At 40.7% G+C, this 24,257-nt stretch overlaps 1 protein-coding gene across 4 annotated transcripts in view; it reads right to left on the minus strand.

Annotated features, from left to right (window-relative positions):
• The window catches only part of MYLK (myosin light chain kinase), a 381,040-nt gene that overhangs the window by 175,072 nt on the left and 181,711 nt on the right, over positions 1 to 24,257 (minus strand). For all 4 annotated transcript variants that reach the window (XM_078146743.1, XM_078146744.1, XM_020985979.2 and 1 more), the window contains exons 4-9: positions 19,754 to 19,802; positions 19,075 to 19,237; positions 14,076 to 14,241; positions 7,721 to 7,739; positions 2,779 to 3,329; positions 2,113 to 2,319 (exon numbers count right to left, since the gene is read on the minus strand). In XM_078146743.1, coding sequence (XP_078002869.1) covers positions 2,113 to 2,319; positions 2,779 to 3,329; positions 7,721 to 7,739; positions 14,076 to 14,241; positions 19,075 to 19,237; positions 19,754 to 19,802 — 1,155 coding nt within the window. The remainder of the gene's footprint in view (positions 1 to 2,112; positions 2,320 to 2,778; positions 3,330 to 7,720; positions 7,740 to 14,075; positions 14,242 to 19,074; positions 19,238 to 19,753; positions 19,803 to 24,257) is intronic.

Consider the following 24,257-nt stretch of genomic DNA (forward strand, 5'->3'; position numbering starts at 1 on the left):
GACAATCAAGAACCACTGGTAATTCCTGAGCAAAGAAGTGGCTTGATCAGATCTATATATAATCCATTCTCCATAGAATGGAAAATGGATTGGAGTAAGTACAAAGGTAGAAAGATGTTAGGAGAATATTGTAGTAATCTAGGTGGCTGTCCTAGGGTAGTGGGAATATGAGTAGGAAGTAGGGTACTAATATCAGAGTTGTTACAGACCCTAGGCACCACTCGGATATGAGAGTTAATAAAGTGAGAAGACTCAAAAGTTTGAAGAGTTAATTTGTCAAATACAGGAGGCCATGTGAGGTGTAATTCAGCAAACAAATAGTGAGGTCAGAAGGAGAACCAGGTTTGGGAGGTGGGCAATACAAGTTAGGTTTGTACATGTTCAGTTTGGAGTGCCAAGTGGGATTCTCCGGTTAAGATATCTTGTAAGTAGATGGAGATGCATATCTGGAAGGAGGGGCCAGTCAGGACTGGAGATGGAGATTTAGGAGTCATTTGAATAGATGTAATAACTGAAGTCATGGTACTGAGTGAGATTGCCAAGGGAGAGGTGAGCCAAAGACAGGTGTCGACGAAGGTGCTGTGTCTTCAAAGCCAATGGAGGAGAAAGTGGACAATAATATGAAATGTCACAGAGGATAAAAAGATCATAGATTTTGAGCTAGAAGGGAGGTCACTGAGTTCCAACACCCTGATTTTACAGATGAGGAAACTGAGCCACAGAAAGGTTAATTAACTTGCTCTTGATTGTGCAGCTAGTAAGAGGATGGAGTAGGTTGAAGATTGAAAAAGTGGCCATTGGGTTTAGTAGTAAAGAGGTCACTTTAGGGAGAAGTCTCAGATTTATGCAGGTGGCAACCAGTCTGGTGAAACAGAGAGGTCCATGGTGAGTGCTTGAGTTGGAGTCAGAGGATGTTCACATCATGCTTCCTCTATTTACTACCTGTATGACCTAGTCATCTCACTCTGCTTTGCTTCAGTTTTCTCATCAATAAAACAAAAGGGCTGGACTAACATGAGAACTAAGGTGCCTTCTCGCTCTAAATCTGTGCTTCTCTACTTATAAGGGAGTGAACCAAGACTAAGTGGATGATGAGGAAGTTTTCCAGAATTGTGGCTGTGCAAAAGAGGAGAGGGAAGGGATGGTGGCCAAAGGGAGGGCTCTCATGGGGTAAGAAGGAGCCAGTGTGGGAGTGACTGAAGGCACATGAAAAGGAGAGAAGGCATGATTACTGGAGAAAGGGCTTGGCTAAACCAGAGAAGGCAGGAGAGAATGGTATCAAAGGCACAAGCAGAAAGATTAGTCTCAATGGCCAGTGGGAAGATGAAGAAAATGAGGAACAAGGCTGAGGAATTTTCAAGGTCAGAGGAGGGCACTTATTGGAACTGATGTTGAATGGCCTTGATGTCAATGAAATACAAGGCTATCTCATGTCATGAATGTTCCTAGGCATGGACAAGGATACAACCTGAAGAACGAGAGGAAAAGCCTTAGAGCAGTCATTATGGGAAATGAGATAGAGAGTTCACAGGATATGTGTGCATGTGTCTGGCCTGTACGTGTGTTATGTGGAAAAATTCACTCCATTTGCATGTCTAACTCTCCAAGCAATGGTTTTAACATATGCAGTACGGTGTTCAAAGTGAGACTGAAAATCAGTATAAAGAGATATAGGCTGCCCATATTATTCTCCCAACCCCTCCCCCCATCTCATGCCACTTAAAAGAAGTCACACATAGTTAATCCTCAATCACTTTAAGCAAATCACTTAGTCTCTAAATTTTCTCATCTATGACAGGAGGAGACTGGATTAGGTGGTCGTTAAGGTTCCATTTCTAAGTCTATGATCTTATGAACTATGCATATAGAATGGATTCATTCTAGAGTAGATAGGATTCCCCCACCCCCAAACAACTTTCTCTTTAGCCTTGGGACACATCGAAAGATGTCTTGGCAGTGGATTCATCTTTCCAGTTAAAGCCCCTGACCTCACAGAAGGTTAGGGGGAAAGAAGCCAGAGATAAAAGAAATATCATGTGGAATCTGCCAGGTGAATCATCTCCCCACAGAGAATTAAGAGGTGGCTAACCGTACATGAAGAGATATACTCACTTCTGACTGTCAGCATCCACCGGCTGGTCACACGGCCTTTGCTGTTGTAGGCCAGGCAGCTGTAGCTGCCGCTGTCTTCCATGTGAGCCTTCTGCAGGCACAGGCAATGGGTAGCGTTCTCATCTTCATATATCTGGATCCCTTCACTTGCCATCAGAAGGGTATTGTCCCGGAACCATTCCACAGTCGGCTTTGGAGTCCCTACAACTACAGGAACAGGTAAGGGTATGGAGAGACCGTAAAGTGGTGTCCATGGCTGGGGGTGGGATAGATGAGTAAGGAAAGGAGAGCCCAAATCCTAATGATCAAACCACTTCTACCTCTCTTTGCAATGCCTTTTATCCTAAGGGATGTCACACGACTGCTCCTTTTCTCAGCATCCTTTTCCCAGCAGTGGCCTCATTTTGTAATTTACTGTGAAGTATTTCTGAGGACAAGTACCATGGAACTTTTTTGTTAGATTGGGAAATCCTGAGGCCTCACTGGATTAAGTATTCTCTGAATCTGGAGGCCAGATCTCCTTGACCTTGTGATTCTTCCCAGTATACCCAGGGTTCTCAAGGGCCCTAAAGAGCTTGGAACAGCAGGGAACGAATGAAATCAATGGGGGAAACCATTCTACCCAAAGAAAACAGACCTGGGTTCCGTGATTATTGTCTCACTCACCCTGACTTCTGAACTCGACTTCATCACCTTCTCGGATTTCCTGACTTTCAGGCTGTGTCAAGAATTGGGGGGACTCCCCAAGGGTCTTGTTTCTTCGGTTTTCGAGGGTGATTTTCTTGGTTGCTATTTTGGTCTCCAGCTCCTGGCTCTTGGGATCAAGTTCCTTTGATAGAGGAGGTGCTGTAGGCTGAGCTGTGGGCATCTTCTTCTCTTCCCCCTGAAGCGGGAGGTTGCCCATGGCTTGTGGCTTGGTTTCAACAGGGGCTCTTACGGATTGCAGGATGATAGTGCTCGATGTCTTTTGGAGGACTGGGGCTCCCTCTGGGACTTTCTCCTCCTTCAGCTTGTAGGGTTCTGGACGAGACTCGCTCAGTGACTGGGGTTGTCTGCGCGTTCTTTCATTTTCTTTAGAGAACCTTTTTGGGAGGTCTGAGTGATTTTGACTCTTATCCACACTTTCTAGACCACTTGGTTGGGGGTGTTTTGAGATTTTGTCTGCAGTCACCTTCTTAGTTTCTGAACTTTCAGCCACAACTGCATTCAAGGGGTATCTGTGGGGAGGGAGAAAGAGGAAACGCATAGGTTTACAGAATTTCTAGGATACTTACAGACATTACTCATCACAAAGTCAGAACCCAGGGACAGTAAAACCCCACGAAGTCAAAGAGTTAACACCAAGACATCCTTACCCCCCAGAGAAGTCGTGTTTTATGGAAATGTGATCAAATGAATAGTAACCACTAAAACTAACTAGTCTGAGAACTGTAGAAAGTATTGAATAATAACAGTTTCATAAATAATTATCATTTTATAAATTACGATATTTATATAGCACTTGAAAGTTTGCACACACTACTCATTTGATCCTCACAACAACTCTGTGAGGCAGGTACTATTATTATGCCCATTTTTACAGATGAGGAAACTGAGGCCAAGAGAGGTTAAGTGATCTGCCCAGGGTCACATAGCTAGTAAGTGCCCTACCTTGGAATTGAACTCAAGTCTTTCTAACTCCAATAACACTATCCATTGTATATCACCTAGCTGGCAAATGATAGAAGAGATCTTAGAGATGACTTATCTCAACAAACTTATTTTCCAGATGACAAAGCTGAAGCCCATGAAAGGTAAAATGACTTAGGATCACTTGGCTTATTTATAAGGGACAAGTCCTGGGATTTGAACTCAGGTCCCGCAACTCCCAGGGTTGGCACTTTATCCACTATTCAACCCTATGTCTCAGACATGATCTTCTCACCTTTGAGTGAGTGAGAACGGCGTGGTTATTTGATCTTACAATTTCTCTGAAATGATCAAGAAATTATTTCTGGTAGCGAGGAGCTTGGTCTTGAATATTAAGAGAAGACTTCTGCCTGAGTCCCACTCCAATCTCTCAGTGACAGTGATTCTGGGTTCTTAAAGGCTGTGCCAGGGGAACATGAGCTCTGGAAGGTCCACACTAGTGCAGGCCACCATCGCCTCACACTTGGACAAAAGACAAAAGCCTGCTGGTGGGTCTCTCTGCCTCTGGTGTCTCCTCCTCCAACCCATCTTCCACTCACCCACCAAAGGGATCGTCTTAAAGTGCCGGTCCCACCATATCACCACCTCCTCCTACTTAGTAAACTTCAGTGGCTCCCCATCACCTTTAGGACCAAATACAAAGCCTTGTTTGGTGTTCAAAGCCCTTCACGACTCTGTCCTCTCCTTTCCAACTTTCTTACATCTAACTCCCTATTCTTTGATCCAAGGACAGTGGCCTCCTGGTTGTTGCATCTCTTGCATCCAAGCATTTTCTCTGACTGTCCCTCACATCTGGAATGCTCTCCCTCTTCACCTTCACCTACTGGCTTCCTTCAAGTCCCAACCCAAATCCCATTTTCTACAGGAAGCTTTCCTAACCCCTCCTAATTCTAGTGCCTGCTCTTAATTATCCTGTATGTATTTTGTTTGTTTGTCACCTCTCCCATTAGATTGTCAGCTCCTTAAGGGCAGGGGACTATCTTTCACCTCTTTTTGCACCCCTAAGTGCTTAGCATAGTGCCTGGCACATAGTAGGAACTTAATAAATGTTTATTGGCTGGCTGACTGACTTTCAGATACAAAGCTAAAAAAGACTGTGAATCCTTACTCATCAATGTACTGGGTGTTTGTCAACTGGGGATGAATCTAATTTTAAAGTTTGGAGAGGCTTATCACATGGATCTGGGTCAACAGGTGCTAAATTATTTTGGTCACAGTAACCCATGAAGACCACATAAAAAGAGACAGTTGGACAGGATGACCTCTGAGGTCCTTCTAGTACTAGACCTATCCTTGGTCACAAAGGGGTTATGACCCAAGTTGGTAGAAGCAGTGCTCACAGGAAGTAATTACTAAAGGAGAGAAGAAAGCAACTTCAAAAAGACGATGTTTCCAGATTATTGAGTGCTTTTGGCAAAGACAGAAGCAGAAGAGAGATTTGCAGAAGGCATCACAAATAAAACAAAGGGGTCATGTTTGGCTGTTAAAGCCCCATGGTCCCTTCCTACCTCCCAGTCTTCTTACACTTTACTCCCCACCATGCGTACTATCTAGCTTCACTGGCCTAATTGCTGATCTTTATACACAACCCTCCACCCTCAGGCTTGGGGCTTTTGCCCCAACTCTCCTCTATGCCTGGAATATTCTCCCTGTCCACTTCTGGTTCCTGGATTCCCCAGCCTCCTTCAAGACGTGGTTCACCTTCCGCAGCAGGCCTTCCTGATCTGTCTCCACACCCCTCCCTATCTCCAGTTATTGCTAGTACCTTCCCTCTGAGATGACCTTCAACTTACATGGATGTGTATCTATAGATTATATATAAATAAATAAATAAATATATATATATATATATATATATATATATATATATATATATATATATATGTAGCTATGCTGTGGGTATATGTATATATATGTATGTGTATATATGTATTTATATATTATATGTTAAGATAGATAGATAGATATGCACACACACAGTAAGGCCAACCTATACGACAAGGACAACATGCAAATAACTATGTGTATGTGAATATATATGTATATGTGCAATATACACACACACACACATATGGATAGATGGATGGATAAATGGTCTGTGTGTATGTGTGTGTGTATATGTATGTACATATATTTGTATATATTATATATTAAGATATATACAACAAGGACAAACTACATGATTGGTATAACATGCAAATAATGATGTGTGTGTATGCATGCATATATACACACACATAATTATACAATGAGGACAAACTATACAATAAGGACAACATGCAATAACTACATGAGTGTGTATATATGCCTTGGATATATATGTGTGTATATTTGTATGTATATGATGGTATATATACGGCAAAGGCAAACTACACAATAAGGACAACATGCAAATAACTACATATATGAGTGTATACACACATACACACACATATGCATATATATACACACACACACACACACACACACACACACACACACACACAGACAACAAGGACTGTGTTTGTGCTCTTTTTTTGGGTAACCCTAGTGGTCAGCATGGAACCTGGAACATAGTCAGTGCTTAATAAATGCTTGTTGACTAAAAATAAAGTGCTCAGCCATTTTTCATGGTGATGCAGGGAAGAAGTAGCATTTTTGGATAAACTCCCAATCATTTCTATGCATCTGGAATGTACCAGGTCACCGTCACTTCTCTTTCTCGTGAGGCCAGGCTCATTCTCTGAGCAGGGGAACGGGCTCCCAGGAACATTCTAAAGAAGGTCAGAGGGGACTTGAATTGAATTTACAATCTCTACACAGACATCAAAAGTTGACAATTCTCAGCCTCACTATCTTCTCAAAGTATTCTTGCTCCTGTGACTGCAATTGTGTGGGAGAAATTGTTCCTTTGACTACAATTATGTGAGAGAAAAAAGAACTGAAAAAAACAATAAAGAGAAACTTTGTACTGGGGAACCATTCATGGTGTAGAAGTAAGAATAGTAGTTTTGGAATCAGAAGGTAGATATGGGTTCAAATTCAGGTTTTGCCACCAATTACCTGTTGGGCCTTGGGTATGTCATTTAACCTCTCTGAGGCTCAGTTTCCTCAGGTGTAAAATGAGGATTATGATACTTAGCCTACATACCTAAAGAATGTGAAGGTCAATGAAAACAGTTGAATTGAGAGCACTCAGCAACCATAAAGTAACATAATAATGTTAATGATACTTTTTAGGTCACACAAATTTATTATTATTACTATTACTAGTATATCAAAGAGTGACAATTTCAGAGCAAATCTTAAAACTATTCCCTTTCCTTTTTTAGCTCATTTTTTTCCTGGTATGTTTTCTTAAAATTTTTATTTAAAATTTTGAGTTCCAAATTCTATTCCTCTCTCCCTCCCTTCCTCCCACCCATACCTTGCTCTCCAAGATGGTAAGCAATCAGATATAGATTGTACATGTGCAGTTAGGGAAAACACTTCCATATTAGTCATTTTGTACAAGAAGACTTAAAAAAATTAAAAAATGAAAGAAAGTGAAAAATAGCATGCTTCAGTCTATATTCAATCAACATCAGTTCTTTCTCTATAGGCAGATCGTATGCTTCGTCATTAGTCCTTTGGGATTGTCTTGGATCATTGTATTGTTGAGAATAGCTAAGTCATTCACAGCTCTTCATCAAACAGTATTGCTATGTACAACATTTCACTATACATCAGTTAGTTCATGTAAATCTTTCCACGTTTTTCTAAATCATCCTGCTCATCATGTCTTATAGCACAATAATATTCCATTACAGTCATATACTACAGCTTGTTTAGCCATTCCCCAATTGATGGGCATCCTTTTGATTTCCAATTCCTAGCCATCACAAAAAGATCAGCTCATTTTAATGATAGAAAATTAAATAATCATGAAATTCAAACATACCTATTTGTCTTCTCTGTACCTGGAAAAAGAAGAGGGAAAAGAATTAGTAACCACTAATGTAGCATCTTACAAACCAAAGAAAAGATAAAACGAGGCTCCTTTGATTTTACACAGTGCTTTAATATCCTCAAACACTGTCTTATCTTTGCCTTTCCTGTACCCTCACTCCAGTCAAATAGCCCTAAACCCTATTCTCTCAATGCCATGATTTTTTTTAAGATTAATGCCCCTGAGAGGTACCATGGCAAAGATGGTAGCGAGCAGGCCCCAGAGTTTGGAAGACCCAGGTTCAAGTCCTGGCCCCAACATATTTTAAGGCATGTGACCCTGGGCAAGACACTTACTTGATCAGTGCTTCCAGGCAACTCACTGAGACAAGAAGTTGCACATTTGCCCCTCTGTAGTAGTTGCAGTGGGGTTTCATTACAAAGAGTTCCCTATACTTAGCAAATCACAGGTCCAGATTCTGATCTACTAATTCCAGATGGATAGACTGATGGGGGTCTAATGGGTTGACTTTACCAGAAAACATCTACATTTTCCTAGTGCCTATAATACCTTCACTTAGGGGAGGGGGAACCTTCTTGTATTGAGGGTCAGTGATCTCCAAAAGAGAAAGCAACTGATTTCCAACCTCATGTTCACAGATAAACCTAACATGTCAGTAACAGGAAAAAGAGCAGAAATCCAAAATTATCTCAGTAGATGCCAGAAGGTAATAAACGAAGTACCTATTCTTGCTTAAAATTATGGAAAAAAATAGGCATAGAAGGTCTCTTTCTTAACATGATAAAGAGTACACTATATATATGTATATATGTATACATATATATATATAAAATTATAATTATAAATAACACCTTAAAATATGCCCAGGAATGCTCTTGGTCATTATTCCTATTCAAGAAAGAAACACTGGTTATAACTATTAGACAAGAAAAATAAATAAAAAACAAAACAGGTAAAAAATAAGTACATTACTTTTTATAAATAACCTAATTTCATATCTAGATAAAACAAGAAAAGGAACTAAAAAGTTATAGGAAACTGAAATACCAAAGCTTCAAGAAATAAGATAAAATCTCTAAATATCCTATTTCTATATGCTAGTGATGTGCAGCTAGGCAACACACAAAGACACAATCTATTCACCATATTAAATTAATTAATGAAGTAAAAGATGCATTAAAAAAATTAAAAAACCTAATGGGAGAAATAAACAGATGTATAAATACTTTGAGGCTAGCTGTGAAAACTACCCAGAATGAAGATAAAATGGTCTAAGTTAATGCAGAGATTAACTGCAATGCCAATTAAAGGCCTTATATATGCTATATAACTTGACAAATTACTACTGAAGTCTACCTGGAAGAATGAGCAGATGCAAACATGAAGAACATACATGCTTAAATATACCTAAATGCACAGAAATCTATTTGTAAATGTATATGCATCTATACACACACAAACTGCAGCTTTATAAAAATGTAATAAAGCCTCCGAGACTCATAAGCATGTCACCTAACTGCTGTCTGTCTTATTTTCCTAATCTGTAAAATAATGAAAATAACAGCATCTACCTCTCAGAGTTGTTATGAGGATGAAGTGAGATATTTGTAAAGCACTCTGTCAACTTTAAAGTTCTACACAAATGCAATTATTGTTATTGTTGTTAATATTGTTTTATATATATATATAGGGTATACCAAAAGCCTTATTGATGTTTTATGTTATTAAACGCTTAAAACTGTACCAAGATTTCTGAGAAATCTTGTATCATATGAATGTATTTGCATCATGTATACAATGTATATATATATATATATATATATATATATATATATATATAATATGTATATGTTTTATTGTTCAGTTGTTTCAGTCAGGTCTGACTCTTCAGGACTCCATTTGGGGTTTTCTTGGCTAAGATACTGGAGTGGTTTGCCATTTCCTTCTCCAGCTCATTTTACAGATGAGGAAACTGAAGTAAACAGGGTTAAGTGAGTTGCCCAGGGTCATATAGCTATTAAATCTGAGGCCAAATTTGAACTCAGGTAGATGCGTCTCCCTGATGCCAGACCTGGCACTCTAGCTACTATGCCACTTAGCTGTCCCAAGATGTGTGTGTATGTATGTATGCATGTATGTATGTATGTGTGTGTGCGTGGGTGTTTACATATTATACATATGTATCTATATGCACACATACAGAAATATACATATACATTTACATGTAAATATAAAATACGCAGGTAGACCTGTATTCTAAGACTTTATAATATTTTACAATGATAGTTATGAGAACTATATTATATTGAGCTGAGAACAAAAAATTAATAACTGAATAGAATGACCTAGAAAAATATTCAAACTACAATAAGAAATTAATAAGACAAAACAGAAATAAAAGGATATCTTTTTTTTTAAAGGCAATTGGGGTTAATTGACTTGGCCAGGGTCACACAGCTAGTAAGATAAAAGGATATCTTTATTTAGTATTTGGCTATCTGCCTCTCAAATATTTTTCTTCACTAAGCATTCTTGTCATCATTCAATTACTGTATTAAATACCAATGATGAATGAACCTGTGTCCACACATACTTCACACTGACAAACACAAGATAGGAGAAAGAAAAATCCATGATAAAAACTATTAATAACCAAAATAATTACTAGAAGAAAGCAAAACAACATCCACGCTAGATGACAGCAGAGGAAGAAAGATGCTTTTATGAATTTCAAGAAATGGAGGTGTTTGATTTTTTGGGGGGGAGGGTCAGGACTGTGATGGCATTGACCTTGGGAGTGTCTACTGAGAAACTTCCCATGCAGATTAGTCTCTTCTCTGCAAATGACAACCTCAGCGAGTAGCCATGACACTGACAAGTGAAGTGACTTGCTCAGGCTAACATGTGTCAAGGACAGAATTAGAGCCGAGTTGTCTGACTCTGAGGCCAGTCTCTATCGACTACGCCATGTTGCCTCTTTGTAGCAATATAAGCCTAAAAACCAATTTAAAAGAAATCATGGTATATAGTAGAGATAGCACTAGATTTGGCATAATAGAGACAGCATTAAATTCTGAGGCAGTGGAACTGGGTTTCATTCCCAGATTTTCCACTTAGAGAGATAGGTTTATTTTTTTCCTCGATTTTTTTCTTATTTAATATTTTAAAATTATATTCCTAGTAGAGGAACCACTAAGATGAAAGGGTCTGAGCAGTTTTGTGACTCTTATTATGTATCATTATGCTGAATTTTTTAAAACTATTTTTGCCAATTTTATGGCAAATAAGGTGGTACTTCAAAGTTGTTTTAGTTTTTAAGAAAAGGATCATAGATTTAAGCTGATAGGGACTTCAGTCACCATCTACTCCAAATTCCTCATCTTATAGCTAAGGAAATTGCAGTTAAGGGAAGTTAAGTGATTCACTGAGGACATGATGCAATAATGGTCAGAGGTAGGATTTGAACCCAGGTATTCTGACTACAAAGCCATTATTGTACCAGAATTGCCACTGTACCAGAAAGAACAAAGAGTGTACAAACTAAAGGCCAGTGACCTTGACCCTGACTCTTAGCCAAATTCTAGAGTGTATGATAAAAGTTATGGTAAGTTTATATTGAGAAGAGGAAGCAGTGATTACAAAGGAACAGCTAGGTTTCATCAATAATAGCTCATGCAGGGGCAGCTAGGTTGCGCAGTGGATAGAGCACCGTCCCTGAAGTCAGGAGGACCTGAGTTCAAATCCGGCCTCAGAACAAACACTTGACACTTATTAGCTGGGACCCTGGGCAAATCACTCAACCCCAGTTGCCAAAAAAAATAATAATAATAATAGCTCATGCCAAATTGACTTAATTTCCTCTTTTCTCAGGGTAACTAGGTTATTAAACCAGAAGTATGTTGTAGATACAGTTTACCTAGCTTTTACCAAAGCATCTGACAAAACCTCTCTTGTTAATTTTGGGGATAAAATGGACTAGACCACAGTTCAATTAGCCAGATGTGGAGCTGGTTGAATAACTGGACCCAGTGAGCAGTCATTCTCTCTCTCCTCTGCTGGATCCTTCCCCACACCATGCCCTCTAGTTGCAGGTACTCCTCGGGTTCTGTCCTGGGTCCTATTCTCTTCTCCCTCTCTACTACTTCACTTGCTGATACCATCAGCTCCCATGGATTTAATTATCCTCTCAATGCTGATGATTCTCAAATCTACCTTTCTTGCCACAACCTCTCCACTGACTTTCAATACCCCGTCTCCAACTGCCTTTCAGATATCTCACACTGGATGTCCATCCCACATCTTCAACTCAACATATCCAAAACAGAACTCATTATCTTTCCCCTAAACCTTTTGCCCCACTTACCTTCCCTGTCACTGCAGAGGGTAATGCTTTCTTCTTAGTCCCCCTGGCTCGCAACCTAGGAGTCATTCCAGATTTGTCACTATTTCTCACCCCCTTATACCCAGTCTGTTGCCAAGGCCTGTCAAATTCACCTTTGCAATATCTTTCCAGTAATCCCTTCTCTCTTCTGAAACTGCCACCATTTTAGTGCAAGCAAGCCCTCATCATCTCCCACCTTGATTATTGCAATAACCTGCTGGTGGGCTGCCTCAAATCGCTCCTCACTCTAATTCATCCTCCACTTAGGATTTTCCTAAAACACAAGAATGATCATGTCACCTCCCTAACTCAAACTACAATGGCTCCCCTATTGCCACCAGAAACAAATACAAAATACTTCGTTTTGGCATACAAAGCCCTTCATAGCCTATACCCCTTCTACCTTCCCAATCTTCTTATCCTTGCTCCCTGGTACTCCTCAATCTAGTGACACTGTTCCATGAACAAGACATTCCATCTCTTGGCTCTGGGTATCCTCTCTGGCTGTCCCCAATGCCTGGAATACTCTCCCTTCTCTGCTCTGACTACTGATCTCCTTTGCTTCCTTTAAGTCCCAACCAAAATCTCATCTTTTACTGGAAGCTTTCCCCAATCCCTCTTAAGTCCGGAACTGTTAACTATTTCTCATTTATCCTATATATAGCTTGCATTGTATATATTTGTTTGCTTGATGTCTTCCCTATTATATTGTAAGCCCCTTGAGGGCAGGGACTGTCTTCTGCCTCTTTTTATATCTCTAGCATTTTAGCACACTGCCTGGCACATAATAGGCACTTAATAAATGTTTATTGAATTGAAATGATGTCAACCTAGAAAGAGATGCTTTGGAAAGACCGTCAGATTTAGATTCAAGTTGGAATCAAATTTCAGCATCATCACTGACCACCCCTATGACCTTAGGCAAATTACTTAATCCATCTGGGCCTTGATTTCTTTCCCTGTAAAATACATAGATTGGACTAGGTGACTCCTAAAGTCTCTTCTAGCCCTAATAATAAACTAATTAGCATTTGCATAGCAATTCAAAAGTTGCAAAGCACTTCACAAATATTATTTCATTTTATCCTCACAATAACCCTGGAAAGTAGGTACTATTATTTTCATTTTATAGATGAGAAAACTGAGGAAGAAAGTGAACAGAAATAAAGGAATAGGATGGCATCTGTAGGGGGAAGCAGGGTCAAGGAGATTTTTTTTGTTTTGTTTTTTAACCAACATGATGGAGAATTTTTTGCATGTTTAAAGGTATAGGGGAAAGGAATGGTGGGGGTGGAAAGTCAAGATAGACAGTAGAGAGGAAGAGAATAAATAAAAATGCCAAATCATTCAAGATCGGGAATCACCAGGATTAAGGGTCCAGATGAAGCAGTTACCTTTAGAGAGGAAGTGGGGCATTTCTTACTCAGGATTGCAGGGAGAATGATCTTGAACAAGTCTTTGAACCTAAGGTCTCTCATCTATGAGATGGACTAGGTGGCTCCTAGGTTCCTTCCTAGTGCTGAAACAGAGTCGGGTTGAGGTAGGAAGGGCGATAAGGGTGGATACTTGAGGCAGTTGGCTCTCATCTCAGTGAAACGGGAGTATAAAACATTAGAAGAGAGGGAAGTAAAATGGGTTGGGATTAGGGAGGGACACCAAAAAGCTTCTGCAAAATAGTTGGTGTAGTGCTACAAAACCAACAAAATGTAAATAGAAGGAGCAACAGTCCAGATTAAGTATTACAGGACCTTACAGTAGGCCAGGACTACAGAGTTCTGTTGCTTCTTCTAACAGACAGGGGAAGTAGGTGGGGCATAACCCAAGGCTGTCTACTTTGCCTGTGACTAATGCCAACCCTACAAATGTACACTTGCATGTATGCATATACTCAAATGAGTGATTCCAGTGGTTTTCTCCCTGGAGCCCAGCAGTATCTGGAAGTATCTATGCCATCCTAGACCATACCTTGAATGATGAGTTCTGAAGACATGGATGCTTTCCCTGCTACATTCACTGCTATGCATGTGTAGAGACCCACATCAGACAGCTGTACCTCCTGGATCTCCAACACTTGCACCCCAGTCTTCTCAAGCATGTGGATACGGGCACTTGGTTCCAGTGGGACCTCCCCCTGTAGGTGTGTGGGAATAAGATATCTAGGTAACAGAAATAAGTCTCCCTCAATCCAAATTCTTGGCCTCTTCTACCAAGGATAGGATGAAAACCACAGGAATTATCTACTTAAACACCAGAGCAATCCTTGAGCCAAATACCACATTAAGTCAAACACCAAGGCATGTAGCAAAAGTGTCTTCAAATCTGGAGTTTTACCCGCATATTCAGAGGCTAGTCTTTAGACAGTTGATAGTAAATAATAGTCAACAAACATTTATTAAGCACCTACTATTTGCCAGATATTGTGCTAAACCCAGCAACAGGCATCTAGGTGAAATGACAAATAAGAGCACTGGATTTGGAATCTAGGTGACCTAGGTTTGAATCTTACCTCAGACATTTATTTAGTTTGTGACCCTAGATGAGTCACTAGTGCCTTCTCTCTGTTATCTCCAATTTAACCTGTGTATGTTTTGTTCATACATAATTGATTGCATGTTGTTTCCCTTGTTGGACTATGAACTCCTGGAGAACAGGAATTGTCTTTTGCCTGTCTTTGTATCTCAACCAATTAGCACAGTGTCTGGCATATAGTAGCTACTTAGTAAATTTTTATTGACTAACTTATTAACCTCTTTCAGCCTTAGTTTCCTCATCTGCAAAATGGAGATAATAATAGCACCTGCCTCCAAGGGTTTTTGAAATGATCAAATGAGACAGTACAAGTAAAGTGCTTTTCCAAACCTTAAGGTGCTATAAAAATGTTGTTGTTATTATTATTATTACTATTATTATTATTATGAGACCAAGATTCATCACCTCCTTTAGCAACAGCAATTACTTTCATTCAGCATTTCTCTGGGCAGTACTGTACTCCTCCTGTATGGAACAGTAGGCTTCCAGTCTGAACCAGCAACTCAGTTCCCCTCCATATAATTCAGAAACATATTGCATTCGAGTTGCAAGGACTGTTGGGATATTGTTTAGTCTAATCCCTTCATTTCACTGATGAGAAAGATGAGGGCTGGAAAGGTCAAAGTCCCATCATGCATACAAGCCATGCATGCACTCACCTTTGTTGTCCTCCATGAAATAGCATAGGTAAAACTTTCAAGCAGGTGAACCCAGTCCTTGATGCCCTCCCCTCCCTAGGCACCCAATCACACTAAGCCTGCCTTCCTTGACCATGAATCTCAGCTGTTTTCACCACCCAAGGCTTGTTCCTGTCTTCTTCATCATTGGAATTGACCTGTTTTACATCCAAAGGGCCCAAAATATCAATGAACTACTTAGGGAGGGACACAAATCATGCTACTGAGTAAGGTATAGAAACCTAGTATGTCAAAGCTGGAAAATGCTTTAGAGATGATCTAGTTTAAAAGTTTCATTGGACAGAGGAGGAAGCTGAGACAGAGAGAGGTTCAATTTTGCTCAGTCACCCAAATTGTTAGGGCTGTATGCAAAGCTGGGACCAGAAACCAGGTCCTTTAATTCTCAATCTACTACTCTTTTCATTAGGGAACATATGTGTATTTTAAAACATTAAATTTAAAAATTTTAAAAATTTTAATGTGTATTTAAAATTTTTAAATATATTTTTAAAAAGACTTCTAGGGTCAAGGTGCTATCCTCTGAGGTCTGATTTGTGATTCTAGTAATAGTAATATTACAGATATGGAAGATGCATTGGAGCAGAAAGGGGTCTTTCAGACCCACTTCTTGTCCCATACTTCTACATACTTTGCCTATGTCAATCCTGCCACTGTCTCAAAGACATAAATCCTCAATGTAAGATGCATATTTCTGCTTTGTGACTAACGGTGTGTTGGCTTCCTGTTTCTGCTTTCAGGGTATATTATATCCCTGCTCCCCACCAACTCCAGGCTGGGAGTCTAGCCAAGGGAAAGTCGTGGCAGCTCTCACCCATTCTGGCTAGATAGAGCTCAGAAGAGAAAAGCATTTGGTACTTTTTGGTAACGTGGCTGCTATAACACAGCAAGCTCCCTGGATTGAGGACCTCTCTCCAAATGTGGATTTAAACTTCATTAATCCCAGGTTTTCACCAACCTCCCACGTCAGTTCCCAGAAAAAAAAGAAAAAAAAATCTTCTTTTCTGTGTCCCAAGGCCACTGCTGACAGTGGTAATGAATTTCATATCCTTTCTTGGAAATGAGTCAAGGCTATGAGGAGTGTGTGTGTGTGTGTGTGTGTGTGTGTGTGTGTGTGTGTGTGTGTGTGTGTGCGTGTGTGTGTTCCTCTGTGCATATGGGAAAGTGTTTTCTCCTCTCAAGTCTGCTCTTGAAGAATGTTCAACCAAACAAGGCAGAGCTAAGGTTCCCACTTCATTGATTTGGGAAGCCTAATGGTCATTCTAAATCAGATCATATGTGGCTAAGACTATCTTCAGACTTGATGCAGGACATCCTCATCAAAAGCTGGGCAGCCAAGAGATTGGAGGAGGAATAGGAAGAGCAACGGAAGGTGGTTCTAGTATTTACCCACCAGGTAGTTGAAGGGCTATGCCATGTGGACACAGTGAATGGTAAGAATTGAACAATGGTCACAGGACACTAAGATCAGAGGGATCGGAGGACAATTGGTGATTGTGACAAAAGCCAAGAAAAGTAGTAGATGACCAAGTTAGGGAACAGCCTCCTAGAGGGTAACTCCTCATTCCTGATATACAGCTGATGGTAGTTAGGTGGTATATAGGACAGAAAAATAGGTCCTAGGGATAGAAATACAGTGAATAAAACAATCAGAAAGACCCGAGTTCAGATATTGCCTCATATAGCTATGTGATCCTAGGTAAATGCCTTCACCTTGGTTTGTGAGTATGAAATAAGATGCAATACATACAGTAAACCTTAATGTATTTGATAAATGTTAGGTATTATTATTAGTTTTCTAGATGTCACAGATCAATATAAATTGAAATGAAAATGCAGAGATCCAAGGAAACAGCAGAAAAAGATATTGGACCAGGAAGAGGGAGGGTTTCTTTTGAGTTTCAGTTCCAAGACTAACTAGATTACGTATCTCCAAAGAAAACATATGTATGAGCTAACTTACAGTAGAAGTGGTATGGTAGAAAAAGTGCTATGGCTGGAGCTGAGTTCTCTGGGTTCCAGGTGTCCCTGGGTTCTAGGTGCTGCTCTGTTACAAAATCTTTGTGTGATCTTGGACAAAGCAATTCCCTTTTCTCAGTGTCCAGTTCCTCACTTATAACACAATAACCTCTAATGGTTTCCAAGTAGAAGATTCTAATTAGAGGGTTGTTGTGATAAAACAAACAAACAAACAAAAAACACTTCAAGAAAACAAGGAATTAGATAAATTTGAGCTCCACACACACAGGGCAACCTAAGTGGGGAAGGTACTGACCATCCCACCAATACCAACTATTAACCAATTGCCACTGAAAAGCAGCTAAACCCAAGAACCCTGGGAACAGCGGCACTGCCCAGACCATAGCAGACAGGCACCCAAAGCTATCATCCAGGGGAGCAACCCTAGGGGAGGGGGAGATGTGACTTGTCAACTCTGCAGATGAGGCATCTTCCTGCTCCTCAGTAGCCGTAACTACTGAAGATCCAGAAAAGAAAGTTCTTGTCCCTTAAGTCTTTGGCACTTTCAAGTGGTTTGATATCAGACACAAATATGATTTCATTAAAGGAAATGGCATTAAAGATGATGCATTATTTTCTGTTTTGCCACTGCACCCCAAGGACTACTGAGCTTTTAAAATCATCACACTTGCAGCTGAAGCCTCCTAATTTGTGTGATCTCCCCCTACTAGAATGAGAACCCCCTAAGAGAAGTAGCTGCCTTACTTCCGTATTTGTATCCCCAGTGCTTAGCAGAATGCTTTACATATAATAAGCACTTAATTAATGCTTTTCCACCCATCCACCCATCCATCCATTCATTAATGCATCACTACAAACAAGCTATAATTTACTTCCTTGAAGATTCTAGCATGTGACTGCCAGGGATGATCAGCAAGATCAGCCTGAGAACAGACGGAGCCTGGGACCAAGGACTTTCCCAGAGATAAGAGAGGGACTGCTCAATTTAAGATTATGTGGATGGAGAAGTAATGTTAAGACCCAGATGGAATTTGTACCAATGTCAATAAATATTTATTAAGTACTTACTATGTGCCAGGCACTGTGCTATTATTCCAATGCAGTGGAACGAGTTCTGAATCTCAGCCAGAGAGCCTGAGCTGAAATCCCAGCTCTTCTACTTAATATTTAAGTGACTCTGGCTAATTCACTCAACCTTTTTGGGCCTCAGTTTCCTCATATGTAAAATGAGGGGGTTGGACTAGATGACCCCTAAGGTTCCTTCCAGCTCCAAAGCAATGATTGGATGTTGAGTGGTCTGAGGAAAGGAAGTTGGACTGGGTATGCACCTTCAAGGGTAATATAATCATCATCACAAAGGAGATGCCATCGTATTTATTTCCCAATGGATATGATAGCTGATAAAAAGTAGGCTTTTGATTGCTGAGTCATAAATAATGTGAAACAGAAAAGGAAGAATGGTTGTAAGCCTGAGGTCTGCAGCTGATCAGGAGTTTTGTGATGATCAGGGCCTTGTGGCTTGGGAGTTTTAGACAGACTGATTTAGGGCACGACTCATGGGGAACTCATTCTCCCTGCCTGGGAGACAAGGAGCTAGAGTGGACTGGACCAATGAACGATGTAGTCTTACAGACATGAGGAACACCAGACAGTCCTCGTGGATTCCCAATAGTAAGATGGCACGTCTGCACCCACCAACAAGGTCTCACACTGACCTTTTGGGTCTCTAGGCCCTGGGGCACAGTCTAACCATTCCTTACCTTCAGCCAGGTGACCTGGGGTTGGGGGCGGCCAGTGATCTTGCAGGAAAAGCGACCTGTTTGTCCCTCTCTTGCCACCACCCTGCTCAGCTTAGTGGCAAATCTGGGAGGGCTCTCTCCCCAGATGCTTGGCAGGTTATCCGTGGGGGCTGCCAGCTTGCCCCTGGAAGGCAATCAAGACACAATTAATTCTGGCTCACATTATAAAGCTATTGAGATCTCAGTCCTCCCACTCCCATTTCCTTCTCAAAGCTCTGAATCTTCTCTCCTGCCCAAGGAGCCCTGTGGGGAAAAACATGGAAATAGAACTCCTTCACTGGGCTCTCTCAGGTTTTCTGCTTTCTAGGCTAACATCTTGTTTTTGTCTTGGGTCTATTTCCTGTGTGTGCAGGTATGTGAGAAAACTAGCTTTCTCTTCCATTTTACCTAGAGTTCAATGGCTTACTCTCTCTCCTAAAAGAGTGATCAAGAGAAGACTGTTGTCTTAGGGTGTAATGATACTCAGATCAGGAACATTAACTAAATTAGAATCATTATCACATCCTCCTCCCCCACTGTACTCTCACCCTGATTATTGTACATGCAACATGCCAGGTTCATTCTCCAAATCAACAAAGGACACATCGCCCAGTCCGCAATAACCACTCCCCCATCTGCTGACACTTCCTAGAGCACTCACCCTAGGGCCTTGGCACCAGAAGGCTCTCTATAGGTCTTCGCAGAGCTTCCTGCAAATAGGAGACCAAACAAGGAAGTTAAGGGCATTGGGCCATCCTGCAGACTCTGATCACAGTAGGGGAACGAGGTCCAACCACAAGGGCTAGCTAGAGTTAATTCTTCATAGCCTACTTTGTGGCTGTGGCAATCCAGCACCTGCCACTTAAGTTAACCAATTGGGTTCACACACTAAATGCCATCTCCCATCTCTTTTCCTTTGATCAGGCAGCCTCCTCCCCGCCACATCTGAGCATTTGATGCCTGGAATTCTCCCTCTGTGTCCTGGCTTCTCTGGCTTCTCCAAGTCCCAGCTAAAATCCCACCTTCTGCAAGAAGCCTTTCTTAATCCCCTTAATGCTAGCGCCTTCCTTCCATTGATTATCTCTATTTTAGCCCGATTATATCTTGTGTGCACATAATTGTTTATATGTTGTCACTCCCATTAATCTGTGAGGTCCTTGAAAGCAGGGACTGTGTTGAGCCTTTCTTGGCATTCCTGGCCCTTGGCACAGTTCCTGGAATATAGTAGGCACTTAATAAATGTTAATTAACTGACTCATGAACTCCCTCCTCAGCTCCTTCTTTTTAGAATCCCTAGTTTGAAATCTGCTCTAATGTCAACTCCTACAACAGACCTTGTCTGATCAATCCAACTGCTAATGTCTTCCCCTACATCTCCTCACAAACAAAAAACTGCCTTGTACCAATTCTGCACATGTTCTGTATATATTTAAATGCTAACATGTTGTCTCCTCCGTAGAATATAACAAATTCCTTGAGGGTGGGAACTACTTCATTTTTGTGCTTGAATCCTCAGCTTGTAGAACAGTGCCTGGTACATTACAGGCTTGTAATATGTATTCACTAATTCTCCGACTATTTAAGGTCAAAGCTGAAGGGCCATGGGGTTGGAGTTGGGCGCGGGAGGCAGAGAAGTATGTAAGTCTCTACATGAGTTTTGACTGTCATCAAATACTGCAAAAAGTTATACTCTACTTCCACTGAGGGAAAACATACACACACACACACACACATACAGAGAGACAGAGAGAGAGAGAGAGAGAATCACATCAGAATAGGTAAAAATAAAGATGGTGCTTTTTGGTAAAATGCCAAAGTGGATTCCTGACCTGTGTGTGAGCTGCATCCTAAAGGCAGGGCAGAATAGCCTCCTGTGGTGAGGCAAATGCATCTGGAGATGGGGAATGGAAGAGAGAGTCCCAGAGGAGGCCTTTAGAGAGGAGAGGAGACTGCTGCAATTGGCTCACTTGGAAAGAGGTCAAAGTGCAAAGGATGAGGACTGAGTGATGACAGCATCCAGTAGAAGTCTGGGAGAATCCTCTGCCTAGGGACTGGTTCCCTTCCCTAATTCTTTGATGCTGGCAGGTGTTTGTCAGCAGTAGGTTGAACCCAACTCTGCCAATCCTGGTCTTCTGGGTTTAAAAGGACTCCTCTTTAGAAGTTCTCTAAATTAGCCTTGCTCCTGGGGCTACTCAGCCTTGGTAGGCCATCCTGCTCTCTCCCATCGGCCTGCTTCTTTTTCTGTGTCCTGTCACTTTGGTCCCAACCCCAGATCCCTCAGTTTGAATCCCTGACAGGCAGCACCAGTTGGGAGTAAAACTGATGCTAGAACCCAGTTCTCTATGACTGGTGCAGTGTGCTTTCCATTACACTGGGGGCCAGCTGCTATTATTTATTTCTGTAACATTTTAAAGTTAGGTTTTTTTAGAATATTACATAAATTTTCAGATATAACCAAATTCCAAAGAAGCTTCCCTTGTAATAAAGAAAAACAATTAAGAAAAAACTGACATATGAAACATGAATATTGTATGTAACAATTAACTCCCATAGCCTCTTAACCCTTTACCAAAAGGAAGGAAGTATCTATCTTTTGGGCAGCTAGGTGGTATAGTGGACAGAGTATTGGCCCCGGAGTCAGAAGAACCTGAGTTCAAATCTGGCCTCAGACACTTACTAGCTGAGGGAGTATGGGGTTGTGTGATCCTGATCAAGTCACTTAACCCTGTTTGCCTCAGTTCTTCATCTGTAAAATAAGCTGGAGAAAGAAATGGCAAACCACTCCATTATCCAAGAAAACTCCAAATGGGGGTCACAGAGAGTTGAACATGACTGAAACAACTCAACAACAATAAATCTATCTTTTATTTAGGGTGAGAAAGAGGCGGTCGCTAATATAGATGGGAGTGAAAGAATTGGAATAGCTGTGTCTTAGAGAAGTGGCTCATTGGTGTCCTGTAGATATGGAGAACCTTCAGTGTTTGCCAGTTTATAGCATTTCAGGTTAAACTCTTTCCATCTTTGGAGGAGCTCCACATTTTGGCCTTCTAATCCCCATTCAAACAGATTCCTAACTATTTCTCAACATTAAGTTTTGCTCCTGTGAGGTCAAGATTATTATAGATTATTCCCATTTTGGTGCTTTTGCTAATATTTAATAATATCCAGCACTTAGTACAGTGCCTGGCACACAGTAGGTATTTAACAAATATTTATTGACCGTGTAATGGTTAAAAAGTTTGAGGGACATCATTTCTCTCAACCAACTGATAAATATTTCTTCCCCAGGATTGCCTTCCATTACCAAGTCCTTTTTTTGGGGGGGGGGGTTAGGCAATGGGGTTAAGTGACTTGCCCAGGGTCACACAGCTAGTAAGTGTTATGTGTCTGAGGCCAGATTTGAACTCAGGTCCTCCTGAATCCAGGGCCAGTGCTGTATCCACTGCACCATTTAGCTGCCCCTACCATGACCTTCTAAAGAGGGAGCCTTAGGCACGTGAAAGGAGAGGGAGAATTAAAGAATGCTGGCCCTTTAATAGGCATTATTAAGCCAGCCACTGTTTGCATTAGGGCCCTAATAGGAATCTGCTAGTTTGGGGGACACTGAAAAACCACACCAGAACCTAGGAGAAAAGGTAGAAAAGTCCTGGAAAAACACTTGATAATAACATAAAGTTCAGATAAGCCTCTTCCTTAAACAAGTCAAAGACCTCAGTTTAAATAGGTATGGGAGTTGAGAACATGAAAAGACTACAGGCTGTTTTTGTTCCTATGAGATCCAGGAAACAGTACTGTATGTATGAAATGCATGTTGGTTTCCTTTTAGAAAAGGTGACAAGCTACGACCCAATCAGACTGTCCTTTCTGTTTTTCACACATAGTACTCCAACTCCCATCTCTGGGCCTTTGTACAATCTGAACCCAATGCCTGAAATGTACCTCCTCCTTACTTCTACCTCAATAGAATTCTCTTCCTTCAAGACACACTTCAAGTACCATTATCTACAAGGAGCCTCCCTGATCTTGCCAAATGCTTGTACCTTGCCCCTCAAACTATGTTGCATTTAACTATGTTGTATTTATTCTCTTTATTTTTATTTGGTATATGCTTACATATGTACTTGTCTCCCTTATACTGTACATATGTATTGTCTCCCTGTTGAAAAGTGACTCCTTAAAGGAAGGATTGTTTTATTCATCATTTCTTTACCCAGTACCTAGGACAGTGCCTAGAACTAAGAAAACGCATAGTAAAAGTTGGCTGATTGAATGCCACTCTATCCTCTAGTTTATGTAGGAGGATGAAGTTCTTCCTTAAAAGAATAGACTAGGATCATAGATTTAGAGGTGGAAGGGACTGGTTGTTGAGTCAAACTCCATCACTTTATAGTGGGGGAATCTAAGGCCAAGTCAGGTGAAGTAACTTGCCCAGGGTCCCACAGCTAGTGAATGTCTAGAGAGGTGGGACTGGAACTTAGGTTTTCCTGATTTCAAATCCAATATCCCATCTACTCCTCTTGAAAGGAAAACACATAAGAAAAGGACTCTGAGGAAACAGATGCTAATCTAACTCTATAGTGAGTGGCTGGGGTTGTAGAGTAGGGGTTGTGGTGGAATTGGAAGAACATGAAATAGAGAAAGAAAGGTGAAAAATAATTTGGAACTATACAAGAAAAGTTCCTACACTGTATATACCCTTTAACCCATGATGACCAAGACTAGTCATCTATACCAAGAACATCAAAGACAAAGGGGAAGAGATACATACAACTCCATTTGTGGCATCACTTTTGTGTTAGCAAAGAGCTGGCCACCTATCAAGTAGAGGACTGCTGAACAAATTGTGGTGTATGAATATAATGGAATGTTATCATCATACCATAAAAATGATGAATGTAAAGAACTTAGAGAATTGTTAAGGCTTATATTAATTCATTCAATAAATATTTCTTCAGCACCTACTATGATATTGGAGGATACTGGAGGAATTCAGGATAACACCTAGATTTCAGGCCTCAGAGTCTGAGAGGATGGTGAACCTTACAAGGAAAGTAGAAGGTTCAGGGGGAAAAGATAATGAGATCTGTCTTAGATATAACTGAGTCTAAATTTTAAACTCAATTTTAAACTCTGTTTAGACAGAATATTGAGTTCAAAACATCTAT

Source organism: Phascolarctos cinereus, unplaced genomic scaffold, assembly GCF_003287225.1.
Source record: "Phascolarctos cinereus isolate Bilbo 61053 unplaced genomic scaffold, phaCin_HiC Scaffold_726;HRSCAF=1367, whole genome shotgun sequence".
Lineage (NCBI taxonomy): Eukaryota > Metazoa > Chordata > Mammalia > Diprotodontia > Phascolarctidae > Phascolarctos > Phascolarctos cinereus.